General features: G+C 30.7%; 1 protein-coding gene across 1 annotated transcript in view; it reads left to right on the top strand.

Moving 5' to 3' along the window:
* The window catches only part of LOC129230155 (nucleolar protein 56-like), an 82615-nt gene that overhangs the window by 8424 nt on the left and 52519 nt on the right, over positions 1 to 21672 (top strand). The window contains exons 3-6 of the mRNA XM_054864557.1: positions 11876 to 12043; positions 17559 to 17760; positions 18833 to 19020; positions 20041 to 20192. Coding sequence (XP_054720532.1) covers positions 11876 to 12043; positions 17559 to 17760; positions 18833 to 19020; positions 20041 to 20192 — 710 coding nt within the window. The remainder of the gene's footprint in view (positions 1 to 11875; positions 12044 to 17558; positions 17761 to 18832; positions 19021 to 20040; positions 20193 to 21672) is intronic.

Here is a 21672-nt window from a genome sequence, read left to right as displayed (position 1 = left end):
AATCACTGGAACCATGCTAAAAAGAATATGTAACTGTTGTTGTGTGTTTGTGTACCCTTTACAGATTATAACCCCTCAAAATTCGGAAAAATGACATTTTTAGACCCCTATGAACCAAAAGAGGATTGAATTAAAAATAAAATTTCCTGGCCAATTGAATATTCCATTCATGTACCAGGGGTCTGTCCAGGATTTTTCACAAGGTCCGTTTTTTGTGAAAAATCAAATGATTTTGTGAAAAAAGAATTAATTTTGTGAAAAATCAAAAAATTTCGCCAAAAAAAAAAAAAAAAAATTTGTTTAAAACGAAATTTTAGAATTTAGAGATGGCACAAACTGCATCAATTAAACTTAAAGTCCTCTTCTATGGCGAGAAAATCATTCTGGATTTTTTTTCTGATATTTGGCGGGGGGGGGGGGGGCATCGCTCTTTCAAGTATCAATATTTATCTACCATTCTGCATTATGTTAAAATTTATACTAGATATATTTCTGTACAATATTTAAAATAATTGTAACAAAAATATTAATAAATAAAACAAAATTCAGAATAGGGTTCAGCATTCAACTTTTTGACCCAAGACACTCTTAAAAAGCACAGTATTTTGTTTAAAACTTATAAGATCCGTGATTTTAACAAAAATAAAAAGATATTTCAATTGTTTACCTCTTAACAAAGCGTAATAATCATCAAATTCGAAAAATCGGATTCCCATAGCGGATGCAAAGAGATCGCAATTCTCAAAGTGAAGGCATCAAAAGTTATAAAAACGGCTTGTAAAAGAAATATTTTTGATAAAATTATTTTAAAATTGCATTTTAGAGTCCTATGATAACATATCATTAATATCTGTGGACACAGTTGACCCCCCCCCCCCCAAAAAAAAAAAAATAATAATAATAATAAAATAAACCATCTATTCAGCATTTTAATTTTTGACTCATAACAGAAAATGGAATTTTGCTTTAAAAACTTGAAATGAGAGTTCTAGCAGAAATAAAGAGACTTTTCATTTATTTGAATCCTAATAAAGCGAAGTTAGCTTGAAAAAAGAACAAAATATGATTCTCATATCGGATGTTAAAAGATTGCATTTTTCAAAATGTAGACATCTAAAGGAAAAAAAACGGTAATTAAAAGAGTTTATTTAAAGTTAATCATCCTTGTTAGCATCGAAAAATCAAAATCCATATAATTTTCTCCCAAAATAACAATTAAACATCGCACCGCACCGTAAAAACGCAAATATTGACAAGCGGACAAAATGATGAGAATATTTTCTAATCAAGTCATTATAAAGGTTCAACGCCATACGCTAAGTGGTGATAGTTTTGAAGTTTGTAACCCTATCTGAAGCGATCATATTTTTTCCTCACCCTTACTATCCCTTTGCAGTTCTAAGTTCATTTCGCAGATATATATTATTATTGTTTATTAAATCATGAGCAGGGGGGGGGGGAAGTGCTTACCAATGCCTTTTCAGAAAAGTTTACAACAACACCGCTGCTAATTAGCTGTGATAAAACAAACAACCATTATATTTATTTGGCAGTAGCAATTATTTATCGCTTGCAGGAGCATCGCAAGAGTACCAATTTTTTCTTTCTTTTTTTTTCAAAATTAGCCGATTTTGTATAAGCTGATCCCTAAATTTGACTTAAAAAAAGGTTCCAAAAATGATCGGTTTATACACAGAAATATGCATTATTTTGCTTTCAAATTTGCTCTTTCAATAAACAATTTGGCAGATCCGATCTTGTTTATCAGAATTTTGTGAAAGGTCTGTTTTGTTTGATTGGGATTTTGTGAAAGGTCCGTTTTGGTTGATCGGATTTTTGTGAAGGGTCTGTTAACGGACCCAAATATCCTCTGGTCAGACCTGGTGTTTGAAGGTTACTTTTGTTCAGAATTGGTTTGTAAAAAAGATACAGGTCTTTGAAATTAAGCAATTTCGCTAGTCAATTCACACACTAAAACAGAAATAAAAAGTGTAAAAACTTCATGGCACCTTCTTAAATTACGTATATTGTGCCCTATATAATACATTATACTGAAAAAACATATTGTAATTTTCAAAATAATTATTTTAATTTGATAACTTAGAAATATTTGGACATGAATGAGAAGTTTATACTGTGTGGAACCTGTATGGATTGACCCTTATGTGAAATAACGAGAATTCAAAGAACTTGATAAACGACTAAATGATGCAAAAGCAAGTAAAATTGACATTTATTTCAATTTAAAAAAATGTACATTTCAGTATGTACTTCATAAACATGCTTTTGAGAAAATGAAACACGAAAAAAATGGTTAGTTTTGCTAAACTTACAAAATAAAAAGAAATAACTAATGAAATTTTACCTTAGTTCAAGTTACTCTAGTAACAAAAATACGCTGATACCAATGATTAAAATTTAGTAGCATCTAAAAGACACTTCGATATATTATGTAAAAAAAAAATTGAGCAAATTTAGAGCATTCCCTCATTTTCAAAAAAACATCTGAAATAGAGGAAAAAATGAAATGTTTGGAAATTTTCGATTTTTTAAGTACAATTTCGACATCAAAAGAAAGTCAAACAAAAAAGGCCAAAATCGCAGACGGAACGCCGTCCAGCGATAAAAGTTGCGAATCCAGAAAATCAGTTGTCAAATGAGAAAATTCAGGAGGGATAATGTTAAGCAAATTGTTCCTTGCCCTGCGAAAATTACTGCATTGTTGAATACGATGACTAACTGTATTTGTCACTTTGCAGTGAGAACACATTGGTGATGATTCAATTTTCATACGAAAAAGTTTTTCTTGAGTAATGTAACAATCGGTGATTAGTCTGTTTAGCAGAATTTCTTCTCTTCTATTTCGGCATTTGATTTTGTTCTTGAGGGGAAGCTGTCTTTCCTTGAATTTAAGAAAATACTTGCTTTCTTTCCACTTGCTTTCTCTTTCATTTTTTAAGTCAGTTTTGATTTTGTTTTGACAGTCTTTCCACGTGGAGCATTGAATTTTTGGGGTATAGTCCTGGCTTGTTGCTTCTTTTGCTAGTAGGTCGGCTTGTTCATTTAGTTGAATTCCAGTATGACTGGGGACCCATACGACTTTGATATTATTTTTGTCTGCTAATATATTTAGGATGTTTCTAGTTGCCGTAATTGAATTGTCTTCTTTTCTCTTTTTGTTTTGAATTGCTTTAATTACGCTTAAGCTGTCTGTTAATATAATAGTTGATTTCCTGTTGCTTATTAGGAATTTAGCTAGATAGTAGATAGCTGTTAATTCGGCTGTAAAGATAGAACATATGTCTGGAATTTTTATCTTCCTTATGATTTCATTGCTGTGTTTTACAATTCCGAAACCTACTTTATTGTTCATTTTCGATCCATCCGTAGCGAAAATATCTGCATTAGTATTGTCTTGCATATAATCGTTGAAAACTTGTTTCATTACTTCTCCATTTTTGTTGTATTGTAAGAATTCATCTTTTACAACAAACTCCAGTTGAGATTCGTGCCAGGGCGGTATATTTTGACTGGAAAAAAATTTATATTGCTCATCAATCAGGTTTTTATTATATTCTTTTACATAGTTGATAGCTTCATTTACTAAGTCGTTTTTCGAGTTAATAAATTGTCGATTATAGAGAAACTTATTATTGTTATTATTTTTAAAATATTGCTTTAACATATATTTTATTAAATTCCATTTTACTCTCACTTCATATTCCTCAATTTCTGTCATTCGTCTAATGGTGTCATTAGGAGCAAAGGAATTTAGCTTTAAAATAATTCTAATAGTTTTGTTTTCCAGGACATTAAATTTTCTTCTATTGCTTTTTGTGTCTTTGGTTCTGACTATACTTCCATAATTGATCTGTGGGATTATGATTTGCTTCATAATCGATATTAAATTATTATTATTCATTCCAGTATTCTGATTACTTAAAATTCTGAGGACATTGATGCTTTTGGTTACTTTTTTTCAATAAGCTCCGTGTGTTTCTTCCATTTCATGTTGTTGTCTATGATTAGGCCCAGAATTTTATGATGCGTTTTCCATGGAATGTTGGTGTCATGAATTTGGATCGAGAAAGTTGGTTTAATTTTGCCAGGAGACATATTTAATACTGCACATTTATCAGGAGAAAATTCTAGCCCATTACTCTTTGCCCATTTCGAGATCTTGTTAATCGTGTTTGAGACTAAATCTATCGCCGAATCATTATTTTCGTGATGAATTACACATGAGATATCATCTGCATAGGAAAACAGGTTGCAAAAGTTATTTTGGATATCCACAAGATCGATCAAAAAGCAATTGAATAAAAATGGTGAAATAATAGAGCCTTGAGGAAGACCTTGTTTATACATTTTTTCTTCGGAAAATTGGTTTCGCCATTTAACGCAAAAAGTTCTTTGTGTAAAAAAATCTTTAATCCAATTGATGATTTCCTCATCCAAGTTTGTTTTGTAGAGTTTGTTAATAAGGATGTTGTATTGAATATTGTCATAAGCTCCCTTGATATCAAGCGAGATGAGATAAGTAAAATGTTTTCCCTCCCGGGCATTGGAGATCGTATTAGCCATTTTAAATAGGCAATCTTCTGTCCCGCTTTCTCTTTTGAAGCCATAAATAAAATTGGGGAAAATATTGAATTTTTCTTCCCACCAGATTAGTCGTTCTAAAATCATCTTTTCCATAAGTTTACAAGTACTTTGTGTCAATGCGATCGGCCTATAATTGCCTACAAAGTTGCTGTTCTTGTTTGGCTTTTTGATGGGAATGATTGTGGAAATTTTCCAGAGCGCCGGAACTACACATGTTTTTAAACTTTTATTGAAGATTCGTAAAAGGAAATTTTTACCTTCATCAGGCAAATTTTTTAACATTTTATTAGACACATTGTCAGAGCCAGGAGATGTGTTTTTAAGGGTCTTATATGCTGTATTAAATTCATTCTTTGTAAACGGTTGCGATAAGTTACATCTGTTTTTATCTTTTTTATTGATGATGATTGAATTGAAAGAGTTATTAGTTTTAGAGAAAAAGTGTTCTGCGAAAATATCAGCTTGCTTTTTTCCATCTAATATTTTGATGCCATTATCTTCCAGAACTAAATTGCTGTCAATTCTCTCTCTTTGTATGCCATTTTTTAGTTTGTTGACTGATTTGTAGATGTCCTTCGTATTTTTTAAGTTTTTATTGATTTTAGCCCAGAATTTCACTTTAGCCTTTTTAATAGCCCGTCTGAAAACCGCCAACTTAAATTTGTATTGAATCCAGTCTTCTATAGATTGACTGTGAGTTGCTTTGTTAAAAGCTTGGTTTTTTTCCCTTTTTTTCGTGGAACAATTGAAATCCCACCATTTTTGATTCTGTGTGTTATCTTCGTAGATAATGGTTTTGGAGTTATCTTCAGAACATTTATAAATAATACTATTAAAATTATTAAGGATATTGGAGTTTTTCATATTGTCATCATTGAAATTATTTTCATTAGAAATTTCTGTTGCTATTTGCGATTTCGTTTTTTCCCAGTTAGTATACCTCTTTTTAACAACTTTCTTAATTTTGTTCTCTATATGTTTTAGCAAGATAGGGAAATGATCACTGCTTCCTGATTCGCTGCCATACATGATGTTGTAATTCAACATTAAATTATTACTCATACAAATAATGTCCAGAATACCTTCTCTTTTTCCTCTATTATGACGGGTTGGAGTATTGTCGTTAATTATGCAAAACTCGTTATCAGAAAACCAGTTGTAAATTTTGTGGGCTGTAAGGTGGCTAACAGAGTCGCCAATTGATATATGTCTTGCATTAAAGTCGCCAGCATATATTTGGTTTTTATCTTTAATTTTATTTAACAAAACAATGGTTTCATCTTTGATAGGCCCCGGTGGTCGGTAACAATTTATAATCTGTATAATTTTATTATTAATACTGACTTTAACACTGTTAATTTCATATGAAGGAATTGATTTTTTAACATAAATACATAAACCCCCTCCTTTCCTAGGAGGAACTCTCTCTTTAGAGTAGTAATTATAATTGCATATTAAAGGAATTTTATCATCTTCGCACCAGGTCTCCTGGATACAAATTACATCCGGCTTGGACCAAGAAATGAAAAGTTTTAACGTGTCAATGTTTTTACAGATACTCCTGCAATTCCAGCAAAACAAGAAAAAAGGCATCACAAACACACACACACAAAGGGGAAACCCCCCCCCCCCCCCCGAAAACAGCAAAATTAAGTGGAGATATCTGCAGGCGGAGTATCTCCTGGCACCACTGTCATGTCCATAGGGTTCCCTAAGATATCTTCACACTCGCTACGAGGGGTATAATATCCCTCCTCGGATAAAAAGTCATTTATTTTTTTTAGTTCTTCATGCAAACTTTTATTTTCCTTTTCTAGATCATCTGATTGAGTCAAGTTTGTCTCTTTATTGTTAATTAATTTCATTCTATTAATTTCCAATTTTAAATTAAGGATCTCTTGCTTCAGAATTTTTATGTCATTATCTTTTTCTTCTATTTTTTTTAGTAATAAATTTATTTGAGTATCTTTTCCTTCCTTTAGGGGACTGTTTGGTATTTTGCTCAGTGACTGTGAGCAAGTGGCATTCGCATAGGTTTTATTGATGATAATGTTAGTTGTTTGTGTATTTCCTGATATTTTATTCAGGGAGGGACATTTGGTGTCTGTCGCTTGATGATCACCTTGACAGCGGAAACAAATAGGTTTTTTGCCGCATGCTGTATGGCTGTCTCCACAGTCTGGGCATTTAATCTCCCCTTTACAGAATTTTTCAGGGTGTCCCACTTTTAAGCATTTATGGCATATTCGAGGTCTGTCTATGAATTTACTAATTCTATACCTTACTCTGCCGATATTCAAATGTTCCCTGTTACTTTTTCCTATCTCTTTGATGAGAATGACAGGAATTGGCTCTTTTGTTCCCTTTTTAGTAAATCTACAAATTTGGGACACATTTATATTTTCTTCTTTTAGTTTTATAGCAATGTAGTCGAGCTTTATGTCTACGTCAACATTTTTAATAATATATTTTGTACAAATATAATCTTCTATCACCCTTTTATTAACCTGAACATCTAAAAAGGTTTTAAGTTTTATTGTTTTTTCCAATGTTTCCTGATTATTTGTTGTCAGAATGATATTTCCATTACGGGAAAAGACAACCGAGTCTCCTTTATTTGTGAATTTGTCAAGTTCCTTGTGAAACTTTAGGCCTTTATTTGAGGGGATTTGACCTTCAATTCCAGAAATGGCTAATTTTATATTTTGGCATCCATTTTTTAATGCTAGCTTAAATATTTCTGAGTCAGATAGGCTATTTTGATATACTAAATGGTCATGCTTACGAATTTTTTCACAAGCCAGACTTTCTTCGTTATCAGATTCTTTACTTTTCCGCTTTTTATTTGTCATTTGGATATTAGCATTATAACCAACAAATAAAAAAGAATAACCACCACGAGAGAAAACCGAAAAAAAGAAGGTACAATACTTGAGTCTTCAAAGTAATGTCCCACCGGAACGGATACAAAACACGAGTCAAATGACTCAAGGAAAGGACATTGAAAAACTTGTCTCCTCCGTCAAAAACACGTTATCAAAAAACTTTTTACTCCAATCATCACCTGCAAAATTCATTCATCAGATAGTTACTTATAAATGGTTTTTCAATCTGAATCATTTTTACTGCTATTTTTTCATTGAAAGAGCTAGAAGAGTGATTTAAAATCTGAAGTAAATTGGCAAAATTTCAATCTTTGTTAATATCTCAGATTCAAAAAAAGATCCGAGTAAATTTTACTTTGCTCTTTCTCAATAGAGATTTGTTTATAGAACGTGGAAATATTTATTTTTTAAGTGTACGTTTATAACTTATGGAGTTATTGAGTCACAAACTGGCAGCAATGAACTCCGAAAATTTAGGCTTAGTGTAAGCATCAACTTCTAATTTCAATAACAAAGCAACACACAGTTTTTAAACTTTCATACTTTGCATTTCCTCATAGATATGCATGGTTTACCTAAATAAAAATTTTCATTGAAATCTGTGACATGTCAGCCACAGCTGATTTGCTCATTTCGCATGGAATGACCCAATATCAAATTATGAGTGTGCATTGGTAAAGCATTCCAAAACGCCATATACTTGAGTCACCGTTACAACTATAGAACTACTAGGTGAGTTCATTTTTTCAAAACTACACTCAACCAAGAAATAAAAAACGCACTTTTTAAAATTTAAATTTTGTATATCTAATGTTTTTGCATATGTTTAAGGCAATTTAGATATGTTAATGTACAGAGCATATGTTTGTGTGCATTGAAAATTTGTGTGTGTAGATAGTCTATAAATTAACTACTTAAGCTGTCAATCAAGTATGAACTACTCATTCATGTCCAAATATTTCTAAGTTATAAATTAAAATAGATTTTTTTTATACTTAAAATATGTTTTTCAGTATAATATATTACATAGGCCATTTAAGAAAGTGCAATGAAGTTTTCACGCTTTTTATTTCTGTTTTAGTGCGTAAATTAACTAGCAGAATTGCTCAATTTCAAAGACCTGTGCCTTTTTTACAAACCAAATACACAAAACAATATATATATATATAACATGTATAGTACTTGAATGGAATACTCAATTGGCCAAGAAATTTTATTTTTAATTCCATCTCCTTTTGGTTTACAGGGGTCTAAAAATGTCATTTTTTGTCATTCGAAATTCGCATCCTCAAACCACTAACAAAAGCAGTTTCTTCAATTTGACGAAATGTTCGCTCGGAGCATATCCCTGGAAGCGGTTTCGTCAAAAACGAAGAAAATTTCGTCAAATTTGAAAGTCCATTTCTGAGAGTGCATAAGAGGTTTTCCATCTCCAGCTCAGTCACTTTCCTATGCCGGGCTGATGAGTGCTAATAAGCACGAAACTGCAGTCCTCGGCTGGAAATGACTGAGTTGGCGGTGTGTTTCATGTATTATCTAATGTACTTTAACATCAAAATGTAAAATGTTCTGCCATAAATGTAATTCAAATAGATTTTGGCCAAAATGCAAAGGTCTAAAAGTCCCATTTTTGATTGCGAAAATGACTTTTGATGACCTCTAAAAAACCAGGGGTTAAGGTTAGCGAAAAAATAAAAGTGGTTTTAAACATCATTTATATGCATCTTTTTGGGATATGAGTTTCAAAAAAATTAAAAATGGTCGAGCGCACTCATCCGTTGAATCTGTATGGAATGACCCAAGAAGTGAAGTCGCATTTGTTTTTAGGAATACCTCTACTACCTCACCCATATATATTCTCCACTTTCCTGAACCATTCTGTTTATTACAGGTATTTTACTTTAGCAACGATCTGAAAAATCTTTCATTTTTCTCTTTCTTTTTTTTAAATTCATGCCTCGAAAAGCTATAGACATTGATATATCAAAAAACTTTTAAGAAAGCAAAAAATATGCCAATTTCGGTGCAGGTATTTTTTATTTATTTATTTATATTTGGGGGGGGGGAATGTCTTTTGCTTTGTACATTTCGCACGAAAGAAAGAATAAAATGTTGTGTTTTCTTGAACGAATTTAACAATCCAAAAAAAGTAAGAGTTCCTGGGAAGTTCTTTTTCTTTGTATAGCTTGTGTTTTTCATTTCAAATCAAAAAATGCTATTACTTACTCCCTTATGTTCTCTACTTGATATGAGTAACTGTTTTAAAACATTTTAGTGGGTTTGAAACTTTGTAATAGAAATACAGTATAAAAAAGTACTCAAAATAAACATACAACTAATTGCTGTTCTTATTTCTGTTACTGTTTCATGTCTCATTAATTACGGATCTGTTTTTCATATTTTTGATCATAAACTAAACATATCATTTGCTTGCTAAGCCTATTACGTGCTTATTACCTTCATTGCCGACATTTAAACTCCGAAGTTATCTTATGCATGTCAAGCTCCCTCTCCAGAGAAATATTAAATCAAAAATGACTTAATTTTATCCTTTTTTTTATTGAAAAGTTTCATTTAAGATACTGAAGCAACAGGTTGCTTACTAGTAAGCGTTATGTGCTAGCTAATCACCAAAATAAGCTAATTGAGAGAAGAATCTCTAAATTGCAAAAGTGGCAAAGTGTCATTCATCTTCTGCTTTCTCACGTAGCCATAAAAGAACAACTTATGTGTCTCGTGTGTTAGGAAGCAAGAAACATGGAAAATTTTGCACAGGCAAAGAGATTTCTTTTTTTTGGGGGGGGGGGAGGGGGAGATCGCTGGGTAAATCAAGCTAGAAAGTTTTTTTCAACCTGCTTCAAAAATAAATAAATAAATAATAATAAATAAATAATAATAAAAATAAATAAATTTTCAAAACCCTCGGGGGGGAGGGGCCGAATATCCCATGATATGGGGGTGGGCCACCAAAATAGGTTTCGCACGCAGGCGCTCAGACGCCTAGCAGCGGGCCTGTATTTATTTTTATGGTGCAGTGAGATGTTTAACTGTTATTTTGGGAGAAAATTATATGGGTTTGATTTTTCGATGCTAACAAGGATGATTAACTTTAAATAAATTCTTTTACTTAACTTTTTTTTTTCTTTAGATGCCTACATTTTGAAAAATGCTATCTTTTAACATCCAATATGAGATTCATATTTTGTTCTTTTTTCAAGCTAACTTCGATTTATTTGGATGCAAATAAATGAAAAGTCTCTTTATTTTTGTTAGAACGCTCATTTCAAGTTTTTAAAACAAAATTCCATTTTCTCTTATGAGTCAGAAATTAATGCTGAATCGATGGTTTGACTTGTTTTTTTTGCTTCAACTGTGTCTACAGATATTAATGATATGTTTATCATTGGACGCTAAAATGCAATTTAAAAATAATTTTATCAAAAATGTTTCTTTTACAAGCTGTTTTTATATTTTTGATGCCTTCACTTTGAGAATTGCGATCTCTTTGCTGCTAAGAGTTAAACAAATAAAATCTCTTTGTTTTTGTTGAGATCATGGAATTTAAAATCTGTGCTTTTTAAGAGTGTCTTGGATCAAAAAGTTAAATGCTGAACCCCCTTGTCTGAATTTTATTTATTTTTGTTAGAATTATTTAAAATACAAAACAAATATTTCTTGTAAAATTTAACATAATGTAGAATGGTAGATAAATAGTGATACTTGAGAGGGGGAGCGATGCCCCCCCTCCGCAAAACATTAGAAAAACACTCCAGAATTATATTCTCAACATACAAGAGGGAAACAATCAAATTTAAGTTTAAATGATGCAGTTTGTGCCATATATCTAAATTCTAAAATTTTGTTTTAACAAAAAAATTTATTTTTCGGATTTGACTTTTTACAAAATAGTTCATTTTTTACAAAATTATTTGATTTTTCACCAAAAACGGACCCTGTGAAACATTCCCCTGAACACTGAAGCAGCCCTTTTTCCAATCTCAACTGACTACCATAAAAATAGTGTATGAGAAACTACATTAAATAGTCCTAGAAAACGTTGTGAGGAGCAAACCTGTAACAAAATAGAAATTTTTTTAAAGCGTTTTTAAGCTTAATCCTACCAAACACATTTCTTATCTTTCTTTTATGTGATCTTAATAATTATGAGACTGAGCCTGGAAAAGTAGACATAAACTTTAGTTCTAAATATCAAATCAAATATTAATATTTACAGGATGTCAAATATTTTATAGCTTATTTAACTAATATTTTTCTATATGTTGCTGTTCAATTCCAGGATTCATTTAACTGTCAACAGGATCAAAATAGATTATCTAGATAATTTATGTGTTTTTTTCCATTGATTGATTATTTATCTTTTTTAGGGATTTTGCATCCTCAGCTGCAAGTGTTTTTAGAGAATAATGTTCCAAAATCCAAAAAGAAACGCCCTATCACTCTAGGTGTTGCAGATTCTAAAATTGCTGCTGCTATAACTGAAAGCCTGGGATTCAGTTGCTTAATTTCAGGTGTTGTTCCAGAAATATTAAGAGGTAATCAAGTTAATTAGTGACTTTTTTACTCAAAAACAACCTTAAAACTATTTTAAAAAATTGGCAACGTTTTACAATTTTAGACGACTTTTTTTCATATTTTGTGATATTCATTGGGAAAAAAAATGAAGAAAGAATGATGGGTGTCATGTGTTCAAGACGTTTGGTCAAGAAAAATTCTTCCTCTGTTTTAGATTTCAATCCTTTTTGCATCTTGTAAGCGTTTTTATGTTTTTGACAATCGGAAATTATTTTGACATAGGCTATCGTTGATTAACTTATTTTATGTTTTGTTTTTGTAAATAATAAATTAATTTTTGGAAGCGTGCCAACATATAACACGTACGTCTCTGATTATTCTTCCTGTATTTGAGTTATTAATCCTTCTGCATCTTGTAAATATTTTTATATTTTTGACAATCAGACGTTAGTTTGATTGTATGGTGTACCTTAGGTTAACTTATTTTGGTTTTATTTTAATAACTAACAAATTTTATAGAATTTTGATGACGAATAAATACTACTTCAGTTTAAAGAGCCGATTAAAATCTGAACACCCGACTATTAATACAGAAATAAAAACAGCAGAGAAAGTAATAAATGGAATGTAAAACAATATTAACTTAACAACTCAAAACACAAGGAAGAGCTGATTGCACTGAAAAGAAGCCCAATTAAGAGTCTCCAGATGTTTTATTTAAATTTAGCAAACTAAGGACTGAAATCAGCTATTAAAAAGAGTGATTTGTTCAAAATTTACTTGCGAAAAGGGATGATAGAAGGTTCAGAAAAGTTACAAGAAAGTTGAAGAACAGAAAGAAACAAAGTTATAACTTATTGTTAACAGAAGAAAAAAATGTTTTATTGATTATGTAACTAAAACCCCAAGAAATGTCTGAAGTTTCCTTTTTTATCATCAAGTTTTCAAATTAAATGTTTAAAATTTTTAACTGCAGTAATCATGTTTGTTTAAATCATACACAAAATAATTTATGACTCCTTTGGATTTTTAAAACCAGAGGAAGTATGTTTAATTTACCTTCTAATTAAAAAAAAAATCTTAATTAAGCTTTCGTCTCACTTTGTGACACTCAAAACGTGACATTGCACGTAACACTTTCATGACGTTAAGTGAAAAGTAATTTCTATTTTTAAAACAGTAATTACTTTGAAAGATGCAAAAAATGAACTAAGTAATTGTTGAAACAAATGTTAAATCTGAGAAATTAAGTTTTGATTTTCTTGTATTTACTAAATGTAGTCCTGTTTACAGATATGTTGTGTGGATGTGTCATGCAATGTAGTTTTTGAGTTAGCAAATTTTAAAAAAATTATTGGTAAAAGCAACTTTACAGATTCAAAATACAACTCAACCATTCCTCTAAGGAGACTATTTAGGCGACTATTTTTTAAATTTTATGCTGCTCAAGCAACTGTTTTCAAGAATGAGCCCTTGTCATGAAAAAGTCCTTTTTATTAAGAAAATTTCTATGTGAAAATGTTTGCACGCTTTAGCCCTGGAAGATCACTAGAATGAGAAATGGGGGTCCAAAGTTCAGCCCTTGGTTATGACAGGAGGAATCGAAGAGGGGTAAAAAGTTGCTTATTATCAAAAGTTTCCATTGTAAAGTTGAAACTCTCTCAATCCAGCGACAGACTTTCAGCTTTATTATTAGTAAAGATGAGTCAATTCTCCTTTTGATGAAACTTTTCAGTTTGATTTGTCAGTTATCGAATGATATTTTGGAAATCACATGTGCATTGATATATTATTAAAACTGGACCAGCATTTGTGGACAAAACGCAGCATCAAAGAAAAATGTAATTAAGTTACATTTTGATGGGGAAAGACATGTTTAACTTAACCTTGTGATGGTCCGTGGTTATAAGCAAGATGCATGAAATTTCTTCCCCATAAAAATTTTTTTGGAGTTGCCATGTAAATCTAGTGTCATCCAGGGTTTCCGCTACGGTCGCATTTCTCGCAAAATGCGAAAATACTATTCAAATTACGACAAATGGAACAAAGCATTTTCGCTTTTTTGCTCCAATATAACAAGAAAAAGAAGGGGGAAAAAGTGTACAGTCAGAGAGAGGAAGCGATATGGAACTTAATCATATTTATAAATCATATCTAACATGCATAAACTGTTATTAAGTTGAACAATATTTCGTCTTAATGGGCATTTTGTCCCCCCAATAAATACATTATTGGTTGTTTTCAGAAAAAAAAAGTTTGCTCCCTCAATATCAAGAACAATTCTGAATTTTTCATTTCAAATTTTTAAAAGATATCACATAACGTGCATCACGTTTCTTCGAAGATGTCAAGCCTGAATTTTAGCATTTTGCTAAAGACTTTTCCCCCAATTTTAGTTTTTTTGCTAAAGAATTTTTAAACTTGGCTTAAACGCTGGTGTCATCAAGTACCTTCTATCAGTGCCTAGCTACCGCCCTGCGCCTCCTCCTGACTGACCAACCAACATTTAGCATCAGAAAAAAAGGTCTTAAATGCTTTTGAAACATACTAGGACGTAATGAGAAATTAAAAACCATCAGAGAACAGGGTTCGTACGCCCTTGAAAAACCTTGAAAAGTGCTTGAAAAAAAAAGTTCATTTTCAAGTGCTTGAAAACCTTGAAAAAGTTTCTTAGTGCTTAAATTCTCTCAAAAATCAATGAATTGTGCTTAGAAGTTTTAAAGTATTTCACCAATGCAATTTTCTGAACATGTGTTCAGTATGCAACATCGCGAAAAATTGCTTCCGTGTTTGGGATTTCAATCCTTTTGCATCTTGTAAATATTTTGATGTTTTTTACAACCGAGAGATATTTTGACATATGGTACCTTAGATTAGTTTATTTTTTGTTTAATTTCATTAATTAACAAAGAAATTAATTTGGAAACCATGACAACATTGAACTTACTCGGGTTTCGTGGAAAATTGCTCTTGTGTTTGAAATTTCAATCTTTTTGCATCCTGCAAATATTTAAATATTTTGGCTAATCAAATGTTAGTTTCGCATATGCTACCTTAGATTAGTATATTTTTTGTTTAATTTTAATAAAAAACAAATAAATTTATTTCATGGGAAACATGCCACGTCGAACGAGCTCAGACTTTGCGAAAAATTGCTTCTCGTGTTTGAAATTTCAATCTTTTTGCATCTTGCAAATATTTAAATATATTCACTAATCGGATGTTATTTTCATATTTGCTACCGTAGATTAGCATATTTTATGTTTAATTTCAGTAAAATATAAGTTTATTTTATGGGAAACATGACAACATTAAACTTAATTCGCGAAAATTTGCTTCCCTTGTTTGAGATTTCAATCCTTTTGCATTTTGTAAATATTTTTATGTTTTTGGCAATTAGTAGTTATTTTGACACTGCTACATCAGATTAGCTTATTTTATTTTTTATTTTAATAACTAAAGAGTTAAAGAATTGATTACCTTGGTCTTGTTTAATTATTTGCTTATTTGTTTTTGCAATTTTGAATGATTATCTTTACCTAATTTTTGGTCATAACAGATTTAAAAAAAAAAAAAATAAATTTCAGCAGTTGAGCACCTAACAAATTAACTTAAAGTTTGTATTTTAAATATAAAGTTGATTTATATAATTTTATTTATAAGTACATCATTTTTTTATGTCTGCTAAAATAAATAAGGTGTATAACAGGGGTGGTTGTGTTATGATTATTCACATGAAATCCAGTAGTGCTCGTTTTTATGCTTTTACCTCCCTATATCTCCAATTTTCCCCTTTTCCTCAAATGTTCAAAATTACTACTTTATTAAGGTTGTGGGTACTTGGAGCTTACTGAAAGAGGCTTTAATCAGCAAAGGGGTAGATAGCTTAAGGAGGGTCATTCATCTTCATTTGGATCTAATAAATTGACCAGTACCAGCCTAGCTAGGCCCAGTGCCTGTTGCTGGTTATCAACAGGCACTGGGTATTCTATTCCCCAGTATTTCTATGCAGAATATTTTGACTTAATAAACTATTTTATGAACTGTATGCATAGCAAAAGTTATTGTTGTACATATGTATATTCAAGTAATAGGGTCTTAGTTTTAAAAATTATTCCCCCCCCCCCTCGCCCCATTTTGCTCTTTGAAACTTTCAGGTAATTTTTTATGAACTCACAAATTACAATTACACCTGAATATTATTGCCTTTCTAAATTTAAATTCTAATTTCAACAATAACCCATTTTTTCCCAAAATAAAACTACTTTTGTCATAATATATGTCAACTTCTTGTGAATCTTTTCAATTTCGAAATATGGCTCTATAAATCTGAACTTGCACATTTATTGTCTATTGCAAGTTAATCAATGAAAGCTGAATAGGCTCAAGTTTGCATTCAGAGTATTTATCACTACTTAAGCTGCTTTTGTATATTTTGAGGTGTAGAGACTGGACTGTGGACTTTCATAAACTTTTCTTACTTCCTAATTTTTAAATTTACTCGAGGACAGTTGAAATGCCTTATTGGCTGAACAGCTAATAAATACATATGAATAATTGATTTGCATACTTATAAATGATTTGCAAACGTAATATTTTTAGAACTTAATAATGCAAACTGAAATAACTTGCTGGGTAGTGTTTTTGTCCTAACCGCCCTTATATTGTAATAAACCACTGTATAGATATTGGAAATAAATGTTGAAATCGGGGGGGGGGGGGAGTGACTTCAAAAACTCCTCTCTGGCAGTGCCATTGAACTTGGGTATTTTAGTTTCTTCCCATAAAAGTTAAAAGCACTTATGAAAGGTTTTTTTTTAAAGTATTAATTTGCTGATTCTAGAAAATATACAAACCTCTGACTGCTGCAACCTTTGAAAACCTCAAAATTAAACCTCTTGGTATCTGCTTCTCTTTATGACCAAACTTTTCAAACATTTTCAGAAAAATTTTCAACGCAGATCTTTCATCAAAGCGTCTCTCGTTGTAGAAAAAGCAATTTTGTTTCCCTATACATTTTTGTATTATTGCCTTATTTCTATGTGTTTGTAGTAAATGAAATCTGCATACAATATTTTTAGTACAAATTTATGATATTGCCTTGAAAACAAAATTTTTTACCTTGAAAAGTACTTGAAAAGTGCTTGAATTTTTTTCTGCCTAAAGGGTATGAACCTTGGAGAATTATATGTTAGAGCTGTAGAATTAAAATTTTTTGTAATTTATTTTGTGTGTAGATGTGCCAAAAAGTACAGAAATGTTTCAATACTAAAAGAAATGAATTTCAGAAATTTTAGGTCATCTGAATGAGGCTTTTGTTGAAGTCCTTGTAACCTCAAAATATTTATGCAATTTCTTTTCTTGTTAGTGTGTTACATTACTATTATTACTGTTTTTGTGCTGGATTAAGATAAGCATTTTATTCACAAAAGTTAAGTATTTGAAAACATGTCATCATATAAATAGTTATTTATTGTCTTTCAGAAGGCATGTTGCATTTTATGTTTCTCATTGTATAAATTCTCCTGGTTTCAGGTATCCGTCATCATTTTCACAAGCTTGTAAAAGGCTTTAAAGATCTGCATGCTGCAAACAAGACGCAGTTAGGCTTGGGTCATCATTATTCAAGAGCACGAGTGAAGTTCAATGTAAATAGAATCGATAATATGATTATTCAGACTATTAATATTGTGGATCAATTAGATAAAGATATAAATGCTTTTGCTATGAGAGTTAGGTAAGTTTTGTTGGTTATACTTCTTAATTAAAAGAAATGATGTATTAACAAACAATGATTGTAATTTTTTACAATGATTGCAAACTATGATTCTATTAACAAACAAAAGCCAAATAGCTTGCTTTTGGTATTCAGGTGCTGCAGTTTTATGCTTAATTGCAATCATTAGTCTGGAATATCGAATTCTGGATAAACCGGGTGGTGTATTAGAGAATGAGTCTTTTTTCCTAGAGAAAAGCTATATCGAGTAAAAATGTAAACAGATATAACAGTTTTTAAAGATTTAAATGTTTAATGATGTTTTTCTCCGAAAAATGTGATATGAGGTGCAATTATATTCTTCCAATCATTAAAAATATTGAATAAAAGTATATACTCTAGAATGGATCCCCATAATAAGAGTCTTCAAATTTAAATCTTAAACACAGTCATTTGAAAAAGTTACCTTTAAAATTAGTTAATAACTTAAAATAATATGAGCGCCAAAATTTTAGGAAAAGCTACATGCAAAGAATAAAAAATATCCAAAATTTGTTAATTCAAAATATTTCTTGACTTAAAAAAAGTCAATGAATAAATTAATAATATAGATAAAAAGGAAAGATCTATGGTTTTCATATTTTATCGCCATTCTTGACATCCATAATTAACTTATTAGACCAGTTTTATTTTTAAAAAGTTTTATTGAATTGAATCAACTTGGATTTATTCATTCATTTATTGATGCTAAAAGCTTGGAAACTGAAATCAAATAATAACTACCGTTATGTAAACTACGCTCCAGATTTTGGGAGGGACCATGGCCACCTTATGATGGTCACCACCCTTGAAATCTTTTAAGAGTTTGTTGTAAACATATAAAATTATACATTCAAAAATAATTGCTTCTTTTTTTTCATTCAAATGCTAATTATGAAAAAAAATAATCATGTAAAATAATAAAATTAAAAATATTTCTTGATGACCTTAAATCTGGATGGATAAGATTTTTGTAATCTCTAAAAAAGTTATCGTTTTGCATCTATTGCTCTTAATTTATCATCTCTAATTTAATCATGTTTTTACTTGACAGAGAATGGTATTCACATCATTTCCCAGAGCTGATTAGAGTAGTTCCTGAGAATCATCTATATGTAAAATGTGTCAGAGTTATAAATGATCGGAAAAACATGTCTGAAAATGTTGAGGAAGAATTAGAAAAAATACTAATGGATTCTGCAAAAGTACATGACATTATGGAACTTGCTCGTAGCTCAATGGGTAGGTCTTGTGTAAATGTATATTATTTCAGGCTTTATTAAACACCATAAATTAATTTTATTGGAATTTTCAAAAAATTAACTAAATCCTGACGAATTCTTTTGTTTGTTTTTTGAAAAGTTTTTTATTTCTAACCTTTTTATATTCAATTTTAAGGCTTAATAGTTTGTAAGTCACAGTGTGCTTAGTCAGTAGACCACTGACGTAGGGAGCCACGTCAACAGAGAATTCAGTATACAATCAAATTATGTTATCAAATTTTTGCACTACAAAAAAAAAAAAAAATTCGCAAGCAAAATGTCACTTTAACCAATATTTGTTGTAATTATCATTATTAATCTTAAGAAAAAAAAGGGCAATGTTTAAGATTTTTTAATGATTTTTTTTTTTTTTTTTTTTTTGAGCTGTATAACATTATTTTCCCAAAATATCAGATTATTGACTTGTCTTTGAGTGTTGTAAAATTAATCATTGTAAAATAGAATTTGCTTACTTCTAGATATAATTTTTGCAACCGTGTGAACCATTATCATAAATAGACCTTTGCATTAAGCAAATAAGCAGTACGTAAGGTTAACAATTTTAAGTTAATAATTTTCTTTTCTCACATTTTCCTCACTATCCAGAAAAATGTTGAAAATGTCAGAATTTTATATGTTCTACTCCACTACCACTCAATATAAAGTGTAGCCCTCTGGTGGAATAGGTTGGGTACCATTTACAAAATTATATAAAACTGTTCACAGGACATTAAGCAATATAATATTTTTCTACGTTATTTCTTAACCAAGAATTAGTTTACTGTTAAGCACGATTGACATTTACATGAAGCATTCTTTATTATTAAAATAAAAAGAAAACATACTGTGTACTTGTAGTTACATTTTCTTATCATAATTTAAAATTATCTATGTAAAAATGAAAAAAAAAAAAATTACTAAAAGTCTCTTCTGGATGAAGGAGGTTTTACTGTATTTTAATGCTCAATGCTAAAAATTATAAATACTTCTTCATTTTCAGGCATGGAAATATCTCCATTAGATATGGAAATTGTTACCGTTTTTGCTGAAAGAATCGGTTCTCTCATGGAAGAAAGGAAGCAGTTGGTAGAATATTTAAAATCCAAAATGCATAGCGTTGCACCTAATCTTGCAACTTTAATCGGTGACATGGTAAGGAATCATATTTATTCCTATTTCGCACTTTACCGTTTTGGCCCCGATCAGGGGTGAGTTTTCAGTCTTTTGACTGATTTCTACCTTTTTGAAAAAGTTTGAAATGAAAGGAGACAGAACAAGATAAAAGTTAAAAATTAATAAATTAAAATGAGTTAAATATGGAGAAATTTAAATATGGAGAAGTTTTTTTATTTTATTTTTATGGGGATTATAATAAACAACCACTATTCATTACCCAATCACGAAACATTCATGATTCTTGACTAAAGTAAGACAATTATTTATACAGTGAACTCTCCATTATCCGTGGTATTTCACATTTTCAAAAAAAAAAAAAAGTATCAGCGAGTGTTAACTGAATGTAGATAAATGCAGACATTTCAACTTAACAAGTGCAAAATCAAAATTTAGATATTCTTGTTTCATTCTTCCCCCTCCCTTCCAATGATAACAAACCTTCTAAGATCACTGAAAGCTGACTAGTTGAAACCCGCTTTGTATATCTGCACTGCTTTCTAATTATTAGATCAACCCCACTTACTGAATTATTGATCTACGCTACTTACATAAACAAGTGACTGGACTAGTTTTTAAAAAACCTAGTTTCATCTGTTGCAGGTAATCTGGTACGATTTGTTCTCGTTTATGTGCAATCCGTTTTTCAATAATGAGCACCTTTACACTCATTTTTTTAATATTTTTAAGCTAGTTTTAATACATGCTAGTGTTATTAATATTTTAAAGCTATTACATACACTGGCATTTTTTTACCTAGTTTGTGGATTATCCGCAGTTAAGTGTCATCCTATTCCGCGGATAATCAGGAGTGTTCTGTAGTTAGTTTACAATTTGATTTCTTAAGCAATCGTAATATTTCATCAATGTATTTATTTATATTTTCTCTTTTAGAACACTTTTCATTGAATGTAACGTTTAATTTTTAAGTATGCAGATCTGTATTCAATCCTTTTGTTTGCTAAAAAATTGAATTCGTGATATTGCTTTTTATTTTGAAAATTTCTGTCAAAGGAGTTTTTGCAACTTTCACCCCAAACGTGATTTCCATGTACTTGAAATTTTTAGCCAATACAATGAAATCCCATCACAACAAATTTCAAGGGACCGCAAATTGTGTTCGTTGTAATGGGAATTTCATTGTAATGGAATTCAAATAATGTAATGGCAGTTATATAGGGACTGAAAATATAGTTCGTGGAAACGAAAATTTCGTTGTGTTGGTATTCTTGGTGATGGTTTCACTAGAAAACGTATTGAGTTTGGGAAAATGAGAGAAATTTTAAAAAGTGTAAAAAATACTTTCATGGTATCCAACTCTCCAGTGGGGAAAGGATTACTGATGAGGTTATAACTGGAAGCGAAGGTCACGCATTCGACTTCGAAGACAAAATGTAAAAGGCTTTCTCCTCGCATTTAACTCCTCGCGTTTCTGGAACATTAAACCTCTCATCCTCTC

This window comes from Uloborus diversus, chromosome 9 (assembly GCF_026930045.1).
Source record: "Uloborus diversus isolate 005 chromosome 9, Udiv.v.3.1, whole genome shotgun sequence".
Taxonomy (NCBI): domain Eukaryota; kingdom Metazoa; phylum Arthropoda; class Arachnida; order Araneae; family Uloboridae; genus Uloborus; species Uloborus diversus.
Note: the sequence above shows the minus strand (reverse complement) of the source record. Positions and strands in the feature narration are given on the sequence as shown.